The sequence below is a fragment of the Hemitrygon akajei genome, chromosome 1, assembly GCF_048418815.1.
Source record: "Hemitrygon akajei chromosome 1, sHemAka1.3, whole genome shotgun sequence".
In the NCBI taxonomy this organism is placed as follows: Eukaryota; Metazoa; Chordata; class Chondrichthyes; order Myliobatiformes; family Dasyatidae; genus Hemitrygon; species Hemitrygon akajei.
In genome coordinates, this window is record NC_133124.1 from 43,581,557 (window position 1) to 43,600,951 (window position 19,395).

Here is a 19,395-nt window from a genome sequence, read left to right on the forward strand (position 1 = left end):
AGTTTATAGTTTTATAGCACACGTCAATAAAACCGTTCAGTGTGGAATTCTGATTTGTTGTTGGTAATGAATTTGAGCAGACAAAAGCATTGTGCAGTTTTGAATACTCCGTTATACCAGGTCATTAAAACCATAGAAATCTTGAATGGTAAATTGATCGAGTTAGTGTCAAATAATGAGAGCATTGGTTACAAAGCAATCTTGAAATACAGTGACCTTAAAGAATTTATTCAAGTACATGATGTTGTACATTGGTCATTTATAGCCACTGAAATTTAGCTTAGGTTCATAGTGCAGTTTTAACCCATTCCCCAATTCAGAATATAGTATAGCAATGGGCTCTTTGACCCACTAAATCCATGCCATTCATTTACATCAACCCTGCCCTTAAATTTCTACCGCTCACCAACACAGCTACATCTCGGGGATGTGGGAAGAAATCAGAGTACCTAGAAGAAACCCATGCAACCACAGGGAGAACATGCAAACTCTATATAAAAAACCACCCACGGTCAGGCTGGAACTCTGATATCTTGCACAGTTAGGCAGTGGCATTACTAGCTTCACCATGTGGTAATGAAATACTAGTGGAAAATTTTAATGGTGCACATAATAAGCAGAAGCAGGTTTAACATCACAGCCATATGTTGTGAAATGTGCTGTTTTGCAGTAGCAGTCCATTGCAATACATAATAATAAAACTATAAATTACAATGTGTGTGTGTGTATATAACTATCCACAATCAGTCCACTCCCACCCTCTATGCCATGCGGTGGAAACACTGCAAGAAAAAGTCGGGCAACGGAATAGTTAAGGAAGGGGGCACATCTTTCAAGCCCTTCATCGATAAGTTTGATTCCTTGCCAGATTCCTCATCTTGAGATTAGGGTTCTCTATGTCCCTTGCCGGAGGCCATACAAAGGGCACTGGCCGACCTTCGTTGTGTGTGCGTGTGTGTATAAAAAAATATATACACATAATATAGTTTGCCATTGCCTCCTTCAGGGTGGTGTCTTTAACAAGAAGGGTGATCCCAGCCATTATCAACACTTTTCAGAGATTGGTGTCACTGGTCACATAATCAGTACTTGAGATATGCTCATAGGTCCATTCTCAGCGATGTTGACACCCAAGAACTTGAAACTGCTCACCCTTTACATCCTTCTGAGGTCTGGTGTGTCTTCCCTCGATTCCCCTCCATAATCAATTCCTTGGTCTTACTGATGTTGAGTACAAGGTTCTCGCTGTGACATCACTCAACCAGCTGAGCTATCTCGCTCTTATACGCCACCTCATCACCATCTGAAGTAGTTGCCGTGACAAATTTATAGATGCTGTTTCATCTGTGCCTAGCCACACAATTGTGGGTGTAGAGAGAGTAGACCAGGTGTGCCAGTGTTGATTGTCATTGATGAGGTGATGTTATTTACAATCTGCACTGACTGGTCTCCCAGTAAGGAAGTCAAGGATCCAGTTAGTACAGATGCCCAGTCTTTGGAGTTTGTTGATTAGCACTGAGGATATGGTTGTGAATGCTGAGCTCTAGTCAATAAACAGCAGCCTGACATAGGTATTACTATTGTGCAGGTGATCCAAGGCTGAATAGCGAGCCAGTGAGATTGAATCCACTGTAGACCTTTTATGGCAAAAGGAAAACTGCAGCAGCACCAGAATCTTGCTTAGGCAGGAGTTGATTCTGACCATGACTAACTTCTCAACGAACTTCTTCACAGTAGATGTAAGTGCCACTGGTTGATAGTTGTTGAGGCAGCTCATCCTGCTCTCCTTGGGCCCTTCTGAAGTGGAGACAACCTCAGACTGCAGCAGTGAGGTATTGAATATATCCTTGAACACTCCCACCAGTTAGCACAGGTTTCTAGAGTCCTGCCAAATACACCATCCGGGCTTGACACCTTGCAAGAGTTCACTCTCTTGAAAGGTGTTCTGACATTGGCCTCTGAGACAGAGATCACATGGTCAGCAGATGATGTAGGGATTCACACAGGTATAGTTTTATTCTCCCTGTCAAAGCATGCATAAAAGGCATTGAGCTCACCTGGGAGTGAAGCATCACAGCCATTCATGATAAGTTTTGCTTTGTAGGAAGTAGTGTTCTGTAAACCCTGCCAGAGCTAATGTGCACCTAATTCCATTATGAGCCTCCATCAGAATTGGTTTCTCACCCTTAAAGTAGCCTTCCATAGGTCATACCAGGATTTCTTATATAGTTCCAGAACACTGGTCTTGAATACCACAGATCTAGTTCTATGAATCTATGAAACAGACTATGAATTTCCTTCCTGGTTCATCCATAGCTTTTGGTTTAATTGTGGCTTGTTAAGGTGATTTTGAGGTTTATCACATTTACATTTAGCAACTGACTTCAGCCACCAATCTTCAAATTGGAGTTGTAGATTTAATCTAAAATGCAGCTCTGAAAAATGGGTTCCTAAAAAGTCTTGAATCACAGACCAGAGAATGCTGATTAAAATTCATTTAGATGTCTGTGCTGTGGGTACAAATTGAAGGCGTGAATTTTATGTGTAGTTTCAAAGACAGCATTGTGGATGCATTGTAAATATGGAATTGTCCTTTGATGCTTAGCACATATTTAACCCATGTTGGGCCTGCTAGGCATTTCAACTGAAAGGGCCTCAATATGTTGCCTGCTGAATCTCGTTGAATGAGACATATTCTGCTTCATATCAACTGGTACTTTTTTCCATTGACTTCATTCATGCAACAACAGTCTGATATTATAAGGCACACAGTCACACTCACAGGTCTTGATAAAGTCGGTGACACTGTGACATATTCACTCAGACTCTAAGATGAATCCCTGAATATTGTCCAGTCCACCAACTCAAAGCAGTCCTTATCCTCACTTGTTCATACCTCTTTGGTCCTCACCACTCGTGCTGTGGTCTTTAGTTTCTGCCTATATGCTGGGAGTAGAAGTACAGTCAGGTAGTGGCACTTTCCAAAGTGTGGCCTTGGGATGGCATAGTAAGTATCCTTGTTGCTCAAGTGTGTTGGCTCCTCAGGTTCCACAGGTGATATGTTGGTGGTAGTTATTCAGAGACTTCCTTGGCTGAAATGTCCCACAGTGACAGGGTGGGCTGTTTCACGCCTGCTTGATTATGTTGCAGACTCCTCCGCTGCCTGCCTGGTGATGGCCAATGGGGAATGTATACTGCTATCAGGATGAAGGCAGACAACTTCTTCGGCAGATAAAATGCATGACATTTGACTAATAGGTGTTCCAGGTCAGGTGAACTAGTCTGAGATAGAATCACCACATTTGTGTACCATGAGCATACTCCATTTCCTCTGCTTTAAAAGATTCAGCTGTCCTGTCTTTACAGAGAATGGTGAAGCCATTGGGCTGCAGCTTTGAGTCCAAAATTGCCAGTGTGGGCAGTGTTTACATAAAGCAGATTACATAGCCATCTCCGATGTCCCACTGGTATAGCAGTCTTGCTCTGAGGTCTTCAATTTTATTTTCCAGAGACTGTACAATCGCCAGCAGGATAGTCAGGAGTGGAAGCCTAGAACCTCTGCATTTCAATCGTACCTGTAGATCGGTGCGGTGTCCCCACTTCCATTTTCTTAAAAGGGAACTACACGCGTGACCTGTGTCTGCCGTCCAAGGTTTGTTGATTTTTGAGTATCAATAGATTTTTTTTAAACATCATAGAATAATTCTGCTTACTGAAGTACCCATGGTTGTGATTGTAGATTTCAGCTGCAGTAGTCCTAAATGGGAATATTTGTTGATTCCCATTGGAACTGCACACAAATAGAAAAGCAAAGCTATTTTTAAGTGGTTAGAGATTGGGTAGTGTTGATGTTCAAAGGGAATTAGTCTGTTTGTACAAACACACTGGGCATTATGGGAATCAAGGGTTGTGGGCATAATGCAAGAAAATAAGCCTGAGGTAGAAGATCACCTCTGAAAATTTGGGTAAGTACAGAACATCGGTAGTATTGATGCCATTATATATCATTATGATGCCTAAAATGACTGAAACTCTTAACTTTTGCTTTATAGGTCCTAACCGCCAAATGTGTTGAACACATGAAACTACACCAGAAAGAAGAAACAGAAGTTGCTTTATATCAGTACAACTGGGCAAACACCAAGTGTCCAGTAATTAGGCCTACAGCAGACTGCGATGGCCACTGTCATCCCCGGTGATCTTTTAGAAGTAACAGATACCCAGAAGGTTCTAGTGGGGAAACGTAAACGTAGTGAAACCAAATCCAGAAAATCCTTTCCTTGTCCATTGTGTGGAAAGATCTTCACTAGTGTTGAGAAATTGAAAGTGCATTCATATTCACATACTGGAGAGAGACCCTACAAGTGTTCACACGAGGACTGTACCAAGGCCTTTGTGTCTAAGTATAAACTACTGAGGTATGAAAGACTATTCAGAGTAGATAGTATCTATTTTATTAATTGGGGATATTTGCCTCTGTGAATTTCAGCCTCCAGCTTAAGAGTACTTCTAAATTTCAGATTTGGCATCATTTTAAGCTTAGTTTTCTTCAACTAGTGCACCTAAATTATATCAGAATAGACCAATAAAGTCTATAACAAATTGTACTGAGTACCTTTTTAATAGTTTAAGTTGATAATGGCTAAATATTAACCCAAAATTGGTGCAACAATTTTATAAATTAGTGCGCACTTTGATGTAAAAATGAACTATTGGGGATATGTCATAACTTGAATAATTTCTGCACCTATGTTGCAAATTTTACAATGTGACACTGAGATGAATATAGACTTGAGGCAAAAATCTCAACTAGTGGAATTTTGACCACATTGTGCACCTGGATTGCCAGGGCATCAAAGGAAAAACTTAACATCAAAGTTTTCTTTGAATGCTTGTCAATATTTCTACTCTTTCAAAACTTGGGCATTTTCACCATTCTTGAAAAAATAATAGCCTATGTCTTAGTGGTTTAAAGAAAACAGTATTAAATGGTAGCAAGTCCAGAAGTCCACACATGCAGTGTCTAACACAGAAATTCCGGACTTACTGAATGTCAGTTTAGTCAATTTGCTCTGCTTTTGGATATAACATAGAGGGATTGGGATGTGACAGGAGAAAAGGGGAGCAAAACAGGACGAAAAGATGGGGGAGCAAAAATTAAATTGGGTGTTGAGCTCTGTGCCTGATTTAACTTGGCGCAGGATCTGTGCCTCATTGACAGTAATGGGGACTGTGTTGTTGCAGTTAATGCAATGGTGAAGGTAAGTTCTTAGTTATTTAATGCTTTAGTATTCTGTCTTTTAGGTATTTAAAGTTACCTTCTAAAACTTTTTAAATGTTACTGATTGTCAATAACCTTTATAGTTCTATCAGCAGTGGCACTGCCATGTTAATAATTTAGGACTTCAGCTTAGGTGAATATGGATTTTTTTTGATACTGTCCAGTGCATTATGATCTGGCAATGCATTGATAAAGAAATTGTCAATTAAACTAAATTTTAAGAGTATTTTTAACAAAAGAAACGGTACCAGAAATACTCAGCAAGATCAGGCAGCATCTGAAGGGGTGATATCAGTTAATGTTTCGGGTCAGTTTCGGGTCCTTCATTACAGCAGTGCTTTATTTTTCCATTTGGTCTGATTGATCTGATTTTTAACATTCCTTTTGCCACAAGTGAAATAATTAAGTTTAAGAATATGTTGCTTGTGTAAATACTTCAGAATGATAACCAGGGAAAAAACATTTATATTTGAGATTAGAAAATTTGTTGGAAAAACACATTGTTGATTAGCAAATGTTTCTGTGCAAAGTAACAGCAAATTATGATACCAAATTTCACTGTCCATATTAATTTATAAAGTTACTTAAAAATAAGATGCTAATTATCTTACACAGTTATTTGAAAATAAAATATTCTAATTGTTACTATTCATAATTTTATATTAAGGATGTTTACTATTTCTGCATCAGATTCCTGTTTTCCATTTTTACAGGGGGTTGTAACTCAAACTGGTTGTTGTAGCTATGGTGAAAACTTTTCAACGCATTTATTCATATCTTTTGTGATAGTCTTCAAATTCATTTCAATAAGCTTTAGAATATTAGTTTTGTTATTCATTTTTGATAAGTTCGGGTCTAACAATGTAAATGAGTACTCAGGAATGATGTCATGGGAAACATTATTGATTTTACAATGTTTTAAGTCATTAGCAAATTTATTACTGAGAGGAAAAAAAATCATCCTTCCTGAATTCCAGCCATCAAGAATATGAATTTTGTTTTCAAAGTATTCCATTAGAGTATTGCAAATTATGCTATGTCTCAAAAGTGCAACACTTTTATAAGTGGTACATAAATCATTGAAAACCAGTTCTTTTTTATTCCATTTATTTGTTGGAGCGAGTGACTAACTAATGTGATTCATGACATCTTAAAGAATGCAAGAGTTTTAGAAATGTATTTAATTTTTCTGGAAAGGTACCCAAATTTTAGATGGAGTGAAGATTGTCATATGAATGTTTTGTGATTTATACCCATTTTCACCATTATTTAATAGCTACTGTAATCTGTGTGAGTTATTATCAAATCTTAGAATAGTTCACAGAAACTTGATACAAAACCACCAGGAAAACATGAAACTTTACCAACTGTCTATCTACATCAAAATGTATACACCACTTATTCTGAGTTTAAAATAACATCATTTATGTTTTAGTTTATAAACTAAAAGTTTCCTGCAATAGCAATGGGCTAACGTGCTTGACCTTGGCTGCAATTTTGACCTGCATTTGTCTATTTCCATGCATACCTGCAGTATAAATGGAGACCCTATATTTCAGATTACAATAGGGCTCCTGAGAGCAGTGAGGTCAAGGAGAGTTCTAACAGTTAGCAAGACCACCATTTTAATATCTCTCGTATTCGATGTCATTTCAAATTAAAATTGAAATAAATAATTAGAAAAGAATAATTAAAAAATAAAACATTTGTACACAATTAACCTCTAATCTAAAGTAAATTTGTTAAAGAAATAGCACTTTCCCCCTAGCCTCATCAGCCATATGCTAGCAATCCTCTTTGAAATCAGATCTGGCACAGTATCCAAGAGACAAGGAAACTCAGCAAGACTGGGGACCAGGGGATTCCATGGGATCTCCAGCTGCAGACTGAACTGATAGATTTGGGTCTCTGATTCTGTCTGCTGGTTTTATTTTCCCTCATTTCACAGCACAAAAACCTGAGACACAGGTTAACACTTCGGATCAAAGCTCTGCATAGTCTGTCCTTCATAATTTCATAAACTTGAATGATTGGCTTTTGTACAGTCAGAATTCACATTAATATTCTGGATAATAAAAAAAATTAAAAGAAAGGAAATTTTCTCATGCAAAAACTGCTAAGGAGTACTTTAGTGCAAACTGTAATTCTCAGAATCCCTAAATTATATGTACTTAATTTTAGCTGGGCATGAGTTTAATCCAATATATTCAGTGATTTTAAATTTTTTGATTGTTAAAAATGTCTAAATCTGTTTCTACATGTTAAATTTATAGGCCATTGCCACATTGATTAATAGACAAAATCAAGTTTAGGATATTGATTTTGCTAGATTTAATTATAATCAGGCAACATATTTTACCAATTTGAAAATAGAAAGTACTAGACAAGCTCAACATTTCAGGCAATATCTGTGGAACAAGAAGCAATTAATACTTTAGACCTAGATCCAAAATGTTAACTGTTTCTCTTTCCATGAGACCATATGACATAGGAGCAAAATTAGGCCATTCAACTTTCCACTAACACTGCCTGACTTGCTGAGGGTTTCCAGTATTTGTTGTATTTCTGAAATCTGCAGTTATTGTATTATACGTTACAAAATACCCATCTCCAAAAAAGGAGAGTGGTACACTGGAACTTACCAGAATAAATAACCAATTGTGTCTGTTCAAGGCATATGGCCACCCATTCACCTCAGAAGACCCACAAGTGTACTTACTGTGAGAAAATGTTTCATCGTAAAGATCATCTAAAGAATCATCTGCAAACTCATGATCCAAATAAGGAAGCCTTCAAGTGTGAGGAATGTGGAAAAAGCTACAATACAAAGCTTGGTTATAAGCGTCATTTAGCTCTGCATGCTGCAACTAGTGGTGACCTTACTTGTAAAGTGTGCTTACAAACATTTGAAAGCACAGGAGTGTTACTAGAGCATCTGAAGACACATGCTGGCAAGTCGACAAGTGGCACAAAGGAAAAAAAACATCATTGCGACCATTGTGACCGTTCTTTCTACACTCGTAAAGATGTTCGAAGACACATGGTAGTGCATACAGGAAGGAAAGACTTCCTTTGTCAGTATTGTGCCCAGAGATTTGGGCGGAAGGACCACCTGACCCGCCATATGAAGAAAAGTCACTCTCAGGAACTGCTAAAGGTGAAAACTGAACCAGCAGATCTTATGGATATACTTAGTTCAAATACTACATTGTCTTTAAAAGATGAGCTAAGTCCAGTGATGTCAGTGGTTTCCAGTGAGTTGACAACTAGATCTTTTACAAACACTTTACAAATGAATATCTACAGTGCCCATATTCAGACCATGCAAACATTAGGGGCAACAAATCAAATGGTCTCTTCTCCATTACCATTGGGGATGGGTTGCCCACTAGACATTGAGACTTCAATTCGTGCTCCTCAAGAACTTTCCTCAAAATATTTTCTTGGTTCTACCTCATATGCCATTGCAATGCCTGATAAAGGACAACCATTAAAAAGTGAAATAGACAGCTACTTAATGGATTTACATAGTGATTTACTCCCCTCTGCCCATGACACTCAATCATCCTCATCAAAACAGGGCATGGAGTCGCAGCCAGGATCTTTGGCTGATGGATGTGGGGATGTTTTGATTTCTAAAAGCCCAGCACTCCTCAGTGAACCTCTAAATACTTCATCAGCAGACTTTTCTCAGTTATTGAGTTTCTTACCTTTAAATAACTCTTCATACAGTCAGCCAGTTTCTTCGGGCAATTCTGGTATGTGTTATACCCAAGAGGAACCTCATACATCCTTAATTCCTCTCCCACCCCAGTACCAGGATTCACATGAAACTGGTAACAGCATTGGTCTCAATGCTCTCCATCCCTTATCTACAGTTTTCACTACTAGTTTAAGCACAACAACCCTGCCACGTTTTCACCAGGCTTTTCAGTAGATAGTATGATATTTCTTAACCATTTCCTTTATTGTAAAAGCAATTATCCTGATGAAACATTAAGGAATTAGACTGTAAATCTCTGGTTGTAACAACAGTGCTGCTTTGTGAATGACCACCACAGGCAAAAAGTATACAATACTGTTTATTTGTGGTCATAATAGGAATATTCTATTTAGCAGTCGATTTCTAATAATAGACACTAAGAGTAAATTTGAGTCTAAACCATCAATAATAGACTCACTGACAGCCTAGATGTTTACAATAAGAATTAATACAAAATGGCACAGCCCTGAACCCTTTCATTGCAATGATTGTTGAGTTCTAATTTTAGGCTGTACTGACACCATAATCAGTCTTTCAGATTCATATATCAGATAGTGACTGCAAAATTCACAGTGCTTTATATCTTTTAAGCAAACTAAAAGATTGCTGCTCTGTTAAATAATTTTGCACAGTTCCACTTATTGGATGTTTTGAAGATGCATTTTTGCATTTAAAAATGCTGGAACACCAAAAAGTTTTTGAACTCTGGCCATATCAATGCACCAAAATTGGTTTTATATGTAATCCATTTACTTTATTTAGAAAAATGCAGAGGGTTTTCTTAACAAAGTTCCTGGTGAAAACTTATATAAAAAAATAAACTTCCCATCAGATTTGATTCTGTATCTTCAAAAATATGGAACACAGGATACATGGTTCGTACATTAATTTTCAATTCCTTGTTGTAGAGTGGCAGTATAAATAAGAGTTTTTCTTTCTAATTTAAATTGATTAAATGACACATAGAACTTAAGGTTAATAAGATTATGAATAATAGATTATGAATTAAACTTCTGAATTAGACACATGAATAAAAGCCACATATACTTTTTCCATTTTGATCTTATTAAACTATTTCATCTATTAGATTATTATTTATATTTGCCCTCAAAGTAGAACAGTTTAAGTGATACCCAAGGTCCAAAAATGAAGCACAGCCTTAAGAGGTGAAGAAATAATTGGTAAAGGGGAATAAATATTCTGATAAAATTTAACTTGCATTTCTACTTGTTTCGTTAACCAAATTCTCAAATAATTTTGAGTATTGGGTAAGCCATCATTGTCACAAGTAGCACACAATTAGCTAAGTAGTGTGTGTTGAGAAACTATTTTCTCATTAAGATAACAATTTGGCCCATCTTTGTGCAATAGTCTGCTCCTGACATGAAATTATTCCATCTGCTTTGGACTAGTTTCTTCAGACATTTCCTTTGTTTTCCTGAACTATTTTACTAACTCACCTCCATGTGTGCATTTTGTACTGTTCAAATTGATTATATCATTTATAAAATTGAAAATATATGAAATTGTAATAGTTTAGCAGGTAAAAGAAATTGATAACTTAAAATTTATTTTGATCTGAAACCCTCATCTGTTTTCAGCTGAAACCAATTGTATTTACTGAGCCTTTTCTTATATTAAAATTAGAAAATTATGAAAATACTCAGCAGGCCAGGCAACATCTGTGGAGAGAGAAACAAAATTTAAGGTTAATCTTCTTTGTTGTCTGTATGTGCTTCAACTATACGTTAGATCAGATGGACATATTAAGGAATTATTAATTTGGATTTAAATGGCAGAGTTCATTTTGAGGAATACTATTTGTTGCATTGTACTATTCAGACTACGTGAATGTCATTTGTTTATACAAAAAAATAATATTCTACTGTTAAACAATAATCTGCAAGGTCTGTGAACATGATTTAATTAGCTATTCAATCCCTGTAACCAGCTGACAAATAGGACTTTGAATTTAGTATGGTAAGTCTATACTCAGTAAAGAATGTGTTACAATCGAAATGATTAGTTAGCTGTAAGATGATACCAAAGGATTTATATTGAAACTCACACAAACTTAAGATAGATAAATAAAATTTTAAGTATTGGAAGTCAAGTACAAGCAAAATACTGGAAACACAGTCTGATGTCTATAAAGCAGATAGGTCAATGTTCATGTAAAATTGGTCAGGTCTACCAGGGGATCTAAAAGGTTGCCTGCTATATAAATGCTTTGAAATTGGTTTTGCTTCTGTCACATAGGCTGTTTGAATATATTAGCTTATGGAACACTACTAAACTAAAATAAATGGTGCCCAAAAAGGTGGAATATAGGGAAGTACCAAAGAAACTGTGCATTCCTCGTAAGAATTAATAGCAAATAGTTGATAAATTCTTGATATGTTAACTTCACTGCTTTGGTTATGTTATGTTAAATTTTAGTTTCTTTCACAATTTTGCATTTAGTCATTTCCTGTTGACCCAGTATTTTAAATATTCATTGACCGAAAATGTTTTCAACCCAATGAGATGCAAATTTATTTCAGTTCACGTAAATGGATTTTTCTTTCTATTTGCTATGATGAAATTTATTATTCTTGAGCCTGTGTTGACCCCATTACTTTGAATGCAGGTTGCTAGTACTAAATGGGGTTGGAATAATAGCTCCCAATTGTACTCACCTCTGCACATCTGGTTCCTTACACTTCATAAAATCAAGTCACAGGCAAGTTCAGCTGGTGGCCAAAATTCTCACAAACATTTAATACTAGCAACCAAAGACAAGTTTCACCCCATAAACATTTGGCTTCACTGAAAGTGCTTCTTCACCAAAACAAACCCTTTGTTAAAAATTAGTACTTTTATCTCCTACTCCATCAATGAAGAAGTGGGATAGGATTTTTTATTAGATCAGTTAACATTTCATCGATTTTTGTAGTTTAATTTCAAATCTTTTTGTGAATTAAGTTAAAAAATATTCAAGTATTGAAAATATTTTACTGCTGCTAGATTTATTAGGATTAGAGAATATTATTGCAGGAGGGAGTTTTTGGGGTCTTTGAAAGAAGTTTCTTTTCCCTCTATAGCCCTGCAGTGACCTTGGCCTCAAGGCTCAAGTCAAGCCTTACTTCGCCTGTCCAGCTTACTTTTAAAGATGCTAATGAAATGAAAATCGCATTTTGTTTCCTGTTTTGTTTAGTAATGATCTCCCCCAAGCTAGAGAGCATGGTATCACAAACTCTTGTCACCCTTAAAATCTTCTGTGTCGCTTTTTAACTTCACAACTATTCTTTTAACTATACAGTATAAACTTTTACCTAAATATCCCTGTATGCCCCTTATCAGTTAAAGTATCACAGTGCACCTCAGTGCTCTTAAAGTTTTGAACCTTTTTTGAAGTATGGTCCAAGAATTATTCACAATATTGTCCTAATGATTAAGTTTCTGTGTGATTTCTTGTGCCTTCTATTTATCCATTGATTAATCAATATGCTCCTTTTCACCTCGTCAACATCAAAGAAAATATATATCAGGACATCAGATTTATTGTGTTGAAGTAATATCTTCATATATCTAGATGAGCTTAGAATCAGGTTCAATATCACTGGCATGTATTGTGAAATTTACAGCAGCTGTACAATGAAATACATGATAAATAAATATAGAGAAAAATGGAATTACATTAAATATATATTTAATAGTTAAGAAAAAACTGAATTACATTAAGTGTGTGTATATATTATATATATAGTTAAGTCAAAATAAGTAGTGCAAAAAAAGCAAAAATAAGAAGTACTGAGGTAGTGTTACTGGGTTTAGTGTCTATTTAGAAATCGGATGGCAGAGGGAAAGAAGCTCCCGTTATGGATGATGAAAAAGAGCAAGAAATAGAACTGAAAGGACATACCTTAAAAAACAAATGTTCCCAAAATTGTTAAACACTCATCTCTTAGCAGTTCAATATAACTCTGTCTTTGAATATCACTAGTCCAGGAAGATGTTAAGGTCAATAGACTTCATGTTTCCTAGTATATTCTTAGTGGAATTTTATGGGAAAAAATACAGATGTGGACACAAGCTGAAGAGCTGCAAAATGAGCAATTTTTAGCGTCCTGTGAAATATAGGTTTGGTGATTTGGGAATTAAATACATTTCTTTAAGGGAGTGCAGGTTTTTCCAACTATGTATGCTTGTGGACAAAGTATACTGAGTGCTGTGCATTTAAAACAAAGATTGGTAATTTGATTGAATTAAGGGAAGAAGAAATTTGGACAAGACATCAAACTGGAGGTCAGTGATTAGCCATGTTGGTGGAGCAACCTCTAAACTCTTGGATTACTTTTTACTCTCATTTCCTTTCCCCAAATACTTAATCTACATAAAGAATGGACAAACTGAGGAGGTGCTGGACTAACGCTTAGCACCAGTAAGCGTAAACAAGAGGAGGAAATTTAGGAGTACTTTAAGTTTTTTGTTAGGGACCTTGTATACTTGCAATTTCTTGTAAGTATTGATTCCACATCTGAATACCATTTTCTATGCTATTAATATTCAGTAATGTCTGGGAATCAACATTTTTTCATGAAATAACATACAAAATTATAATTATTGCAGTTTGTGCTTCAGCAGAAAATTGTAATGCATATAAAGTAGCTTATTAAAAATTACTAGTCAAGAAATATGTTCTTTACTGTACTACTGTAATGGTGCAGTATTAGTCATTCTACAATATGATTTGGAGTCTGTTCAATTAACTTGTTTGACCTCTGGTCTGATATCTGACCAATTGCCTTATCTCTTTATTCAATCAAGCCTAACCTTACCAACCTATGTTTTAGAAATACATTCTCCAGGCAAGTGTACATTACAATTATGTATCCCTGGGGAAAAAGACTTGCAATTCCTGAAGAAACTTACCTCACTGTTAAATGGCCAATCCTTTCCCTGAGAGGATGTTGTTAATTCTTGATTTTCGGGCTGTTAAAATGGTATCTCCCTTATCAAAGTTTTGTAGAATGATAAATATTTAATGAAGACCGTAGCAGATCATCAGAACACCACGTTGAGCAAGCATATCTTCCTTTGGGAGTGGAGTTTAAAACTGGACACAAGTTTTACATAGAGCCGTTCTCACCAAAGTGCCTGGTATAATTGCAGGAAGAATTCTATATGCATACACATATCTTTTCAGTAAAGACCAACACACTCTATGTTTTGTTACCTGCCTCATGTATGAGATAGACAGATCTTTCCAAACAACGTTTACTGGAAGCCTTGAGAATCTGTATTTCTCTTCTTTGCTTTCTCCTCCATTTTATATAGTAGTGACATTTACCATGCTAATCTTTTAATTGCTTGAACCACTTTATTAATTTTTTAAGATCATCAACAATGCAGCCATTGTCTTTACAGTGACCTTATCCCTCCTAAGATATAGTTCATCATGTCAGGTTTTATTTTAAGTTAAGAATCTAATTTCAGACTTAAGTTTGTTTAGTTCTAACAATTAATCTCGATGAAATCAGATTTCTGGAGAATATCCCTTTATCATGAGCATAAGCAAAGTGCCCAGGCAAAATGTGCAGTTTATTCAACCCATTGAGACTCCATGATGGATACCTTATGATTTTTAATCTGGTTTCCTTTATGGTAAAGTCAAACAGATCTTAAATTATATTGATCAACAATTCATTTAAACATCAATTAAATGTTAAATCGGCATGAATTTTTTACCAGCACTAAAGATTTTGTGTGCAGTGACACTGGGTGGAAATCTTGACTATATTCAAAGACATTTTTTAATTACTTTCAGAAATGAAATATGCTTCTGGTCATATGCTATGTGAATTTGAAAGTTAGTATCTAACCATTTATAAATTAAACCTATTTTTTGGTGGAAGGCTACAGTATATGCTTAAATTCTGAGATATAAATTAGAATTTTAACTGACCATGATACATTCGTCATGACTGTATGGTGGGCCATTATTCAGTGCAGTGGGATAGGTGCCTCTTGTATGTAATGTATAGTTCAACGTATCGTTGCCAGTGCTGTTGAATGGATGGTTTACCTTGCATGGGTAGATGCTTGAAACAAGTAATTAATGACAAATATTTTTATTGTATCAAGTCCATTAGCTATTGGATAAAGTGCTTAGTTCATAAGATTGCAATCCTTAAATTCATTTGAAACAGAATAAATGCAGAATTTATAGATTTGAAAATACTTGGGGTGTGAAGAAAATCTCTTGATATTGGTGCATTGCATTATTTAAAAACTTAAACATTATATAATGCATTGTGTACTGAACCAAGCAAATGCTACGTAGCTGATTACATTGAAACCTTGCTTGAAATTCAGATACACGTTGTATATAAATTTTCAACCATGAATTTAATTGGTTAAAAATAATGCTCACACTAATGTTGGAATTTAGAAATTTTCCAGTCAAGCAGCATCTTACAGAGAGCCAAACAGGTGAACTTTCAGATAGATGTTCTTGGCCAGGAAGGCTTCTCTCTTTATAGGTGCTATATGACCTGCTGAGATTTTAAATTTGTACTTCTATTTGTATTTCAAACTTCTGATGCTCCTTCGGGAGCCTGGGTCATTTTTTTGGAAAACTAAAATTGGAATGATATGGCTTATATTTAAAACTGAAGTCAGAATTCTTTGCTTGGGCACTGAGATAGACTGAGTAAGTAAAACTGTGGTTGCAACACAACTGAAATGGAAATGGTGTGAAGATGACCAGTGTTATGTTGTTTAACGTTTGTATTTTACAGACAGTGTGTAAATGAAACTACAATTACAGTTCTAGATATGTAAGCTCTCTTCAAAAGGAAGGATATTTCTTTACATCGTGAATGTCTCATTTAAATCTGACTTTAGATTTGGTCAAGAGAAAACCTTTGTATGCAAGGATGCCTGCTTATGAATAAATAGAGCTATCAGTTTAGGAGTCTGAGAAGAAGCCCCCATGACACATAGGATAGTTTATATTAGAAAACCAATCTCTGATAAATGGGGGGCGGTGGGCAAAAGTCAGATTTATTCTGAAAATAATCTCCTGTAAACAAAATGGATTGGTATGATCAATCCTGGCATATAAATTGTATCCAAACTCTAATAGGTTGGTGAATTTTAAACAGTTACCCTTTTCACATGATTGTTTTTTTCATATGTCAACTAAAGCACAAGCAAGTGCATGCTGCTTGAGAAATTGAATTTTCATGATGTTAAATGTTATTTTTTTTTTCAAAATTGTGTAAAGGTACAGTTGTTTTTATAGAAGCATAAAAGTAAAATGTTAGACTATTGTTGCAACACATATAGCAAATAGTCCAAGTTGTAGCTTTGTCTACAGAATATGTGCAAAATAATCTATATATTTTTAGCACTTTCATATTCATTAATCCTTTAAGAGTATCTCTTGAAGGTCGTATCTTTAACCATCATTACAAACTTGTTTCAAGTGCCATTAGATTTCATATTAGATCATTAGATTATAAAATAAATTTGTATATAAAATTTTACATTTTTTATTTAACTTTTAGCAGGTACAAATGTCATAGCATTTCTTTTATTAAAAAGTGTTGTATATGCTTGCACAGTTGCTGTGTCTCACTTAGGGAGTTTACTTTACATTCAAGTCAACATTACAATAACCAGTATATGATATGATGGTTCTTTGCTGCTGCCGTCCCATCAGCTCTCTGTAAATAACTATTTATACAGACAGGAAAATACACAAGTGAAACTATTGTGGTACAAGTGAAGCAAATTTGGTGGGGAACACTCCTGCAACTTTTTTTTTTGAAGTATATATTTTGCTGCTAATTCACATTGGTTGGAGGAAACCATTCCTCGTGGTGCTATGAACTTTCCCTTTCTTTATCTATTACTATAGCTCTATAATTCAATTAAAGTAGGGAAATCAAATGGCAAAAAATGCTACAAAAATTCTTAAGTACCTAGTCTTTGTGTGAAGTTACAACAAGTTATGTAGTTGTGGCAAAAGGTGATGGTAAGAATTGTCTGGCCCAAAGTTGATCAGGCATTGACATGCTTGGCCTCTCTGTATAACTGAGGATTGTTCAAATGACATGAGCTATGGAGCATTTAATTCTGAAAACATTGTAGCATTTCATGCAGATCATTCCCTCTTTACTACCCCGCCCTAACAGAATTATTACATCTATGTTACGATAAGTGCATATTTTGCATCTCCATGTGGAAATAAAAGATTGCAAAAAAAAACTTTATTGCCCCCTACTTCTGTATAATGGAAGAGTAAGATTTCAGTGGGTTTTAAGTGAAAGTGAAATAGATGTAAACACAATTAGATATTTAATTGGTTTAAGACATATTAGTTTAAAGTAAACCAACACTGATGGAAGAAACTAACTGCATTCCACATTGGATTTTGTACTACTTTTATTTTATCAATTGCTATCTTGTTCAGAATGGAAAACATTTTGCTTATGTATACACTTATCAATGTATTTACATACTACTGGTATCTGTACAAATATAGGCATAAATGATGTTTTTTAAAAAGCTTTTACAACTTAAAACTACAGTAAAAAAAACTTTAGAATTTAATCTTTACATCCAAAGAAATGCTTCAAAAGCAAACTGATTATTTATTGTGCCAGATAACCTGCATTTTTGTAAACAAATTTACTATAATAAAACAGTTCTGCTGCAGCCTCACTTGGTCTAAAGTGTCATTACTGTGAAACAATGTTACTAAATGCTATGACTTATATTTCAGTGAAAGATCAGAAAACAATTCATTGACAATTACATAATGAAAAACTTACGGAAGTCAAAGGTGTGTATTCGTGAAAGTGTACTGAGCCATTGACTGGTTGTATAACCATGTTCTGTTTGGGCCATCTCTACACCTTAGTGGGTCCTTTCATGCCAAATCAGCAGTGTTAAGGGGGTGTAGGTTAAAAGCAAGGTCTTTGATGTCCCAATATAATAGTTATGCAACAGACCAATAGTCTAAAGGCTGAATCCAAGTGAAATGATAAATATGGTAATTTATAAATTGGTACCGCTACAACACCATACACATCCCACTACATAGTAATAAAACAACTCAATTAATCATACAAAAGTCATAAAGGTCAGACACCTCTCCAATTCTCACATCTTGATTCAATTTCATAATATAGCTAATTACTTAAAGGCTCTGGCAAGACCCTTAATTGCAGGCGATTAACATTATTTTTTAAGGGAAAGAAGACCGGTCAGTGACGCTGATGACAAAACTTAGGAACTGGGTCTACCTAATCTTGTAGCTAGAATGCACTAGGGGAGAGGTCCCCTCAGACTACCATCATAACCTCAGTTTTACAGAACCACATCTCACATCGTCATATCAGACTCATCATCCACTGAACAGAACAAACTAAAGACAGGTTTAAAAGCCCACAACTCCATTTTTGCAGGCAGTGTATCCCACTAACAGCAACAAGTGATGGATTTGACATGAGAGTTCAAAGCTATTCGAACAAAGGGAATGCCTTTGACCCATGATGTGCTGAACGAATTAATCTAGTAATTAAATGCCTAATTAAACTAATACCTTCTACCTACACTATGCCCATAAATCTCCATTTTCTGCACATTCGTGTACCTATCTACAAACCTCTTAAACGTTCCTATCATGTTTGCTTCCACTACCATCCCCGACAGTGCATTACAGGCTCTCTGTGCTTAAAAAGAATGCCCCATGTATTTCCCTTCAACTGTTTCTCTCTTACCTCTAGTATCAGACATTTGGACCCTATGAAAAAGAATCTGGCTGCCTATCTATGCCTCTCATTATCTTACACACTTCAATCAGTTATTTCTTAAGCCTCCACCACTCAAAAGGGAAAACGACATTTATCTAAATTCTCCTTATAGCATTTACTCTCAAATCCAGACAGCATCCCGATAAACTTCCTCTGCACCCTTTCCAAAACCTCTACATCCTTTCAATAATGGGGCAACTATTATTGAAACTAAATGCAATACCTTAGACTTTTAAAACAACAAGATTAACTTCCTGTTTCTCAACCTCAAAGCCTTGAGTAATAAAGCACATGTCTACTACCCTATCAGCTTAGGTGACCACTTTCAGGAAGCTATGGGCTTTGAGCCCAAGATCCCTCTGTATACCAACACTGTTAAGAATCCTGACATTGACTGTGTACACTTGATCTCCCAAAATGCACCACTTCACACTTGCCTGGATTAAACCATTGCAGGCCTAGCGTGTGAAGGGATTCCACCTTTGGAATTGTTTAGGCCGTTCAGTTACCTCTACAAAAAGGATTGAAAAGAGCTACAATGGTCT

At 35.7% G+C, this 19,395-nt stretch overlaps 1 protein-coding gene across 5 annotated transcripts in view; it reads left to right on the forward strand.

Annotated features, from left to right (window-relative positions):
• plag1 (pleiomorphic adenoma gene 1) overlaps nt 1-17,756 on the forward strand; it is a 42,351-nt gene extending 24,595 nt beyond the window's left edge. For 4 of the 5 annotated variants that reach the window (XM_073042090.1, XM_073042080.1, XM_073042098.1 and 1 more), the window contains 3 exons: nt 3,510-3,652; nt 4,053-4,418; nt 7,955-17,756. In XM_073042090.1, the coding sequence (XP_072898191.1) occupies nt 4,177-4,418; nt 7,955-9,218 (1,506 nt within the window). In that variant the 5' untranslated portion in view covers nt 3,510-3,652; nt 4,053-4,176 and the 3' untranslated portion in view covers nt 9,219-17,756. The other variant, XM_073042114.1, reaches the window with a different exon arrangement.
• Nucleotides 17,757-19,395: the final 1,639 nt, after the last annotated feature.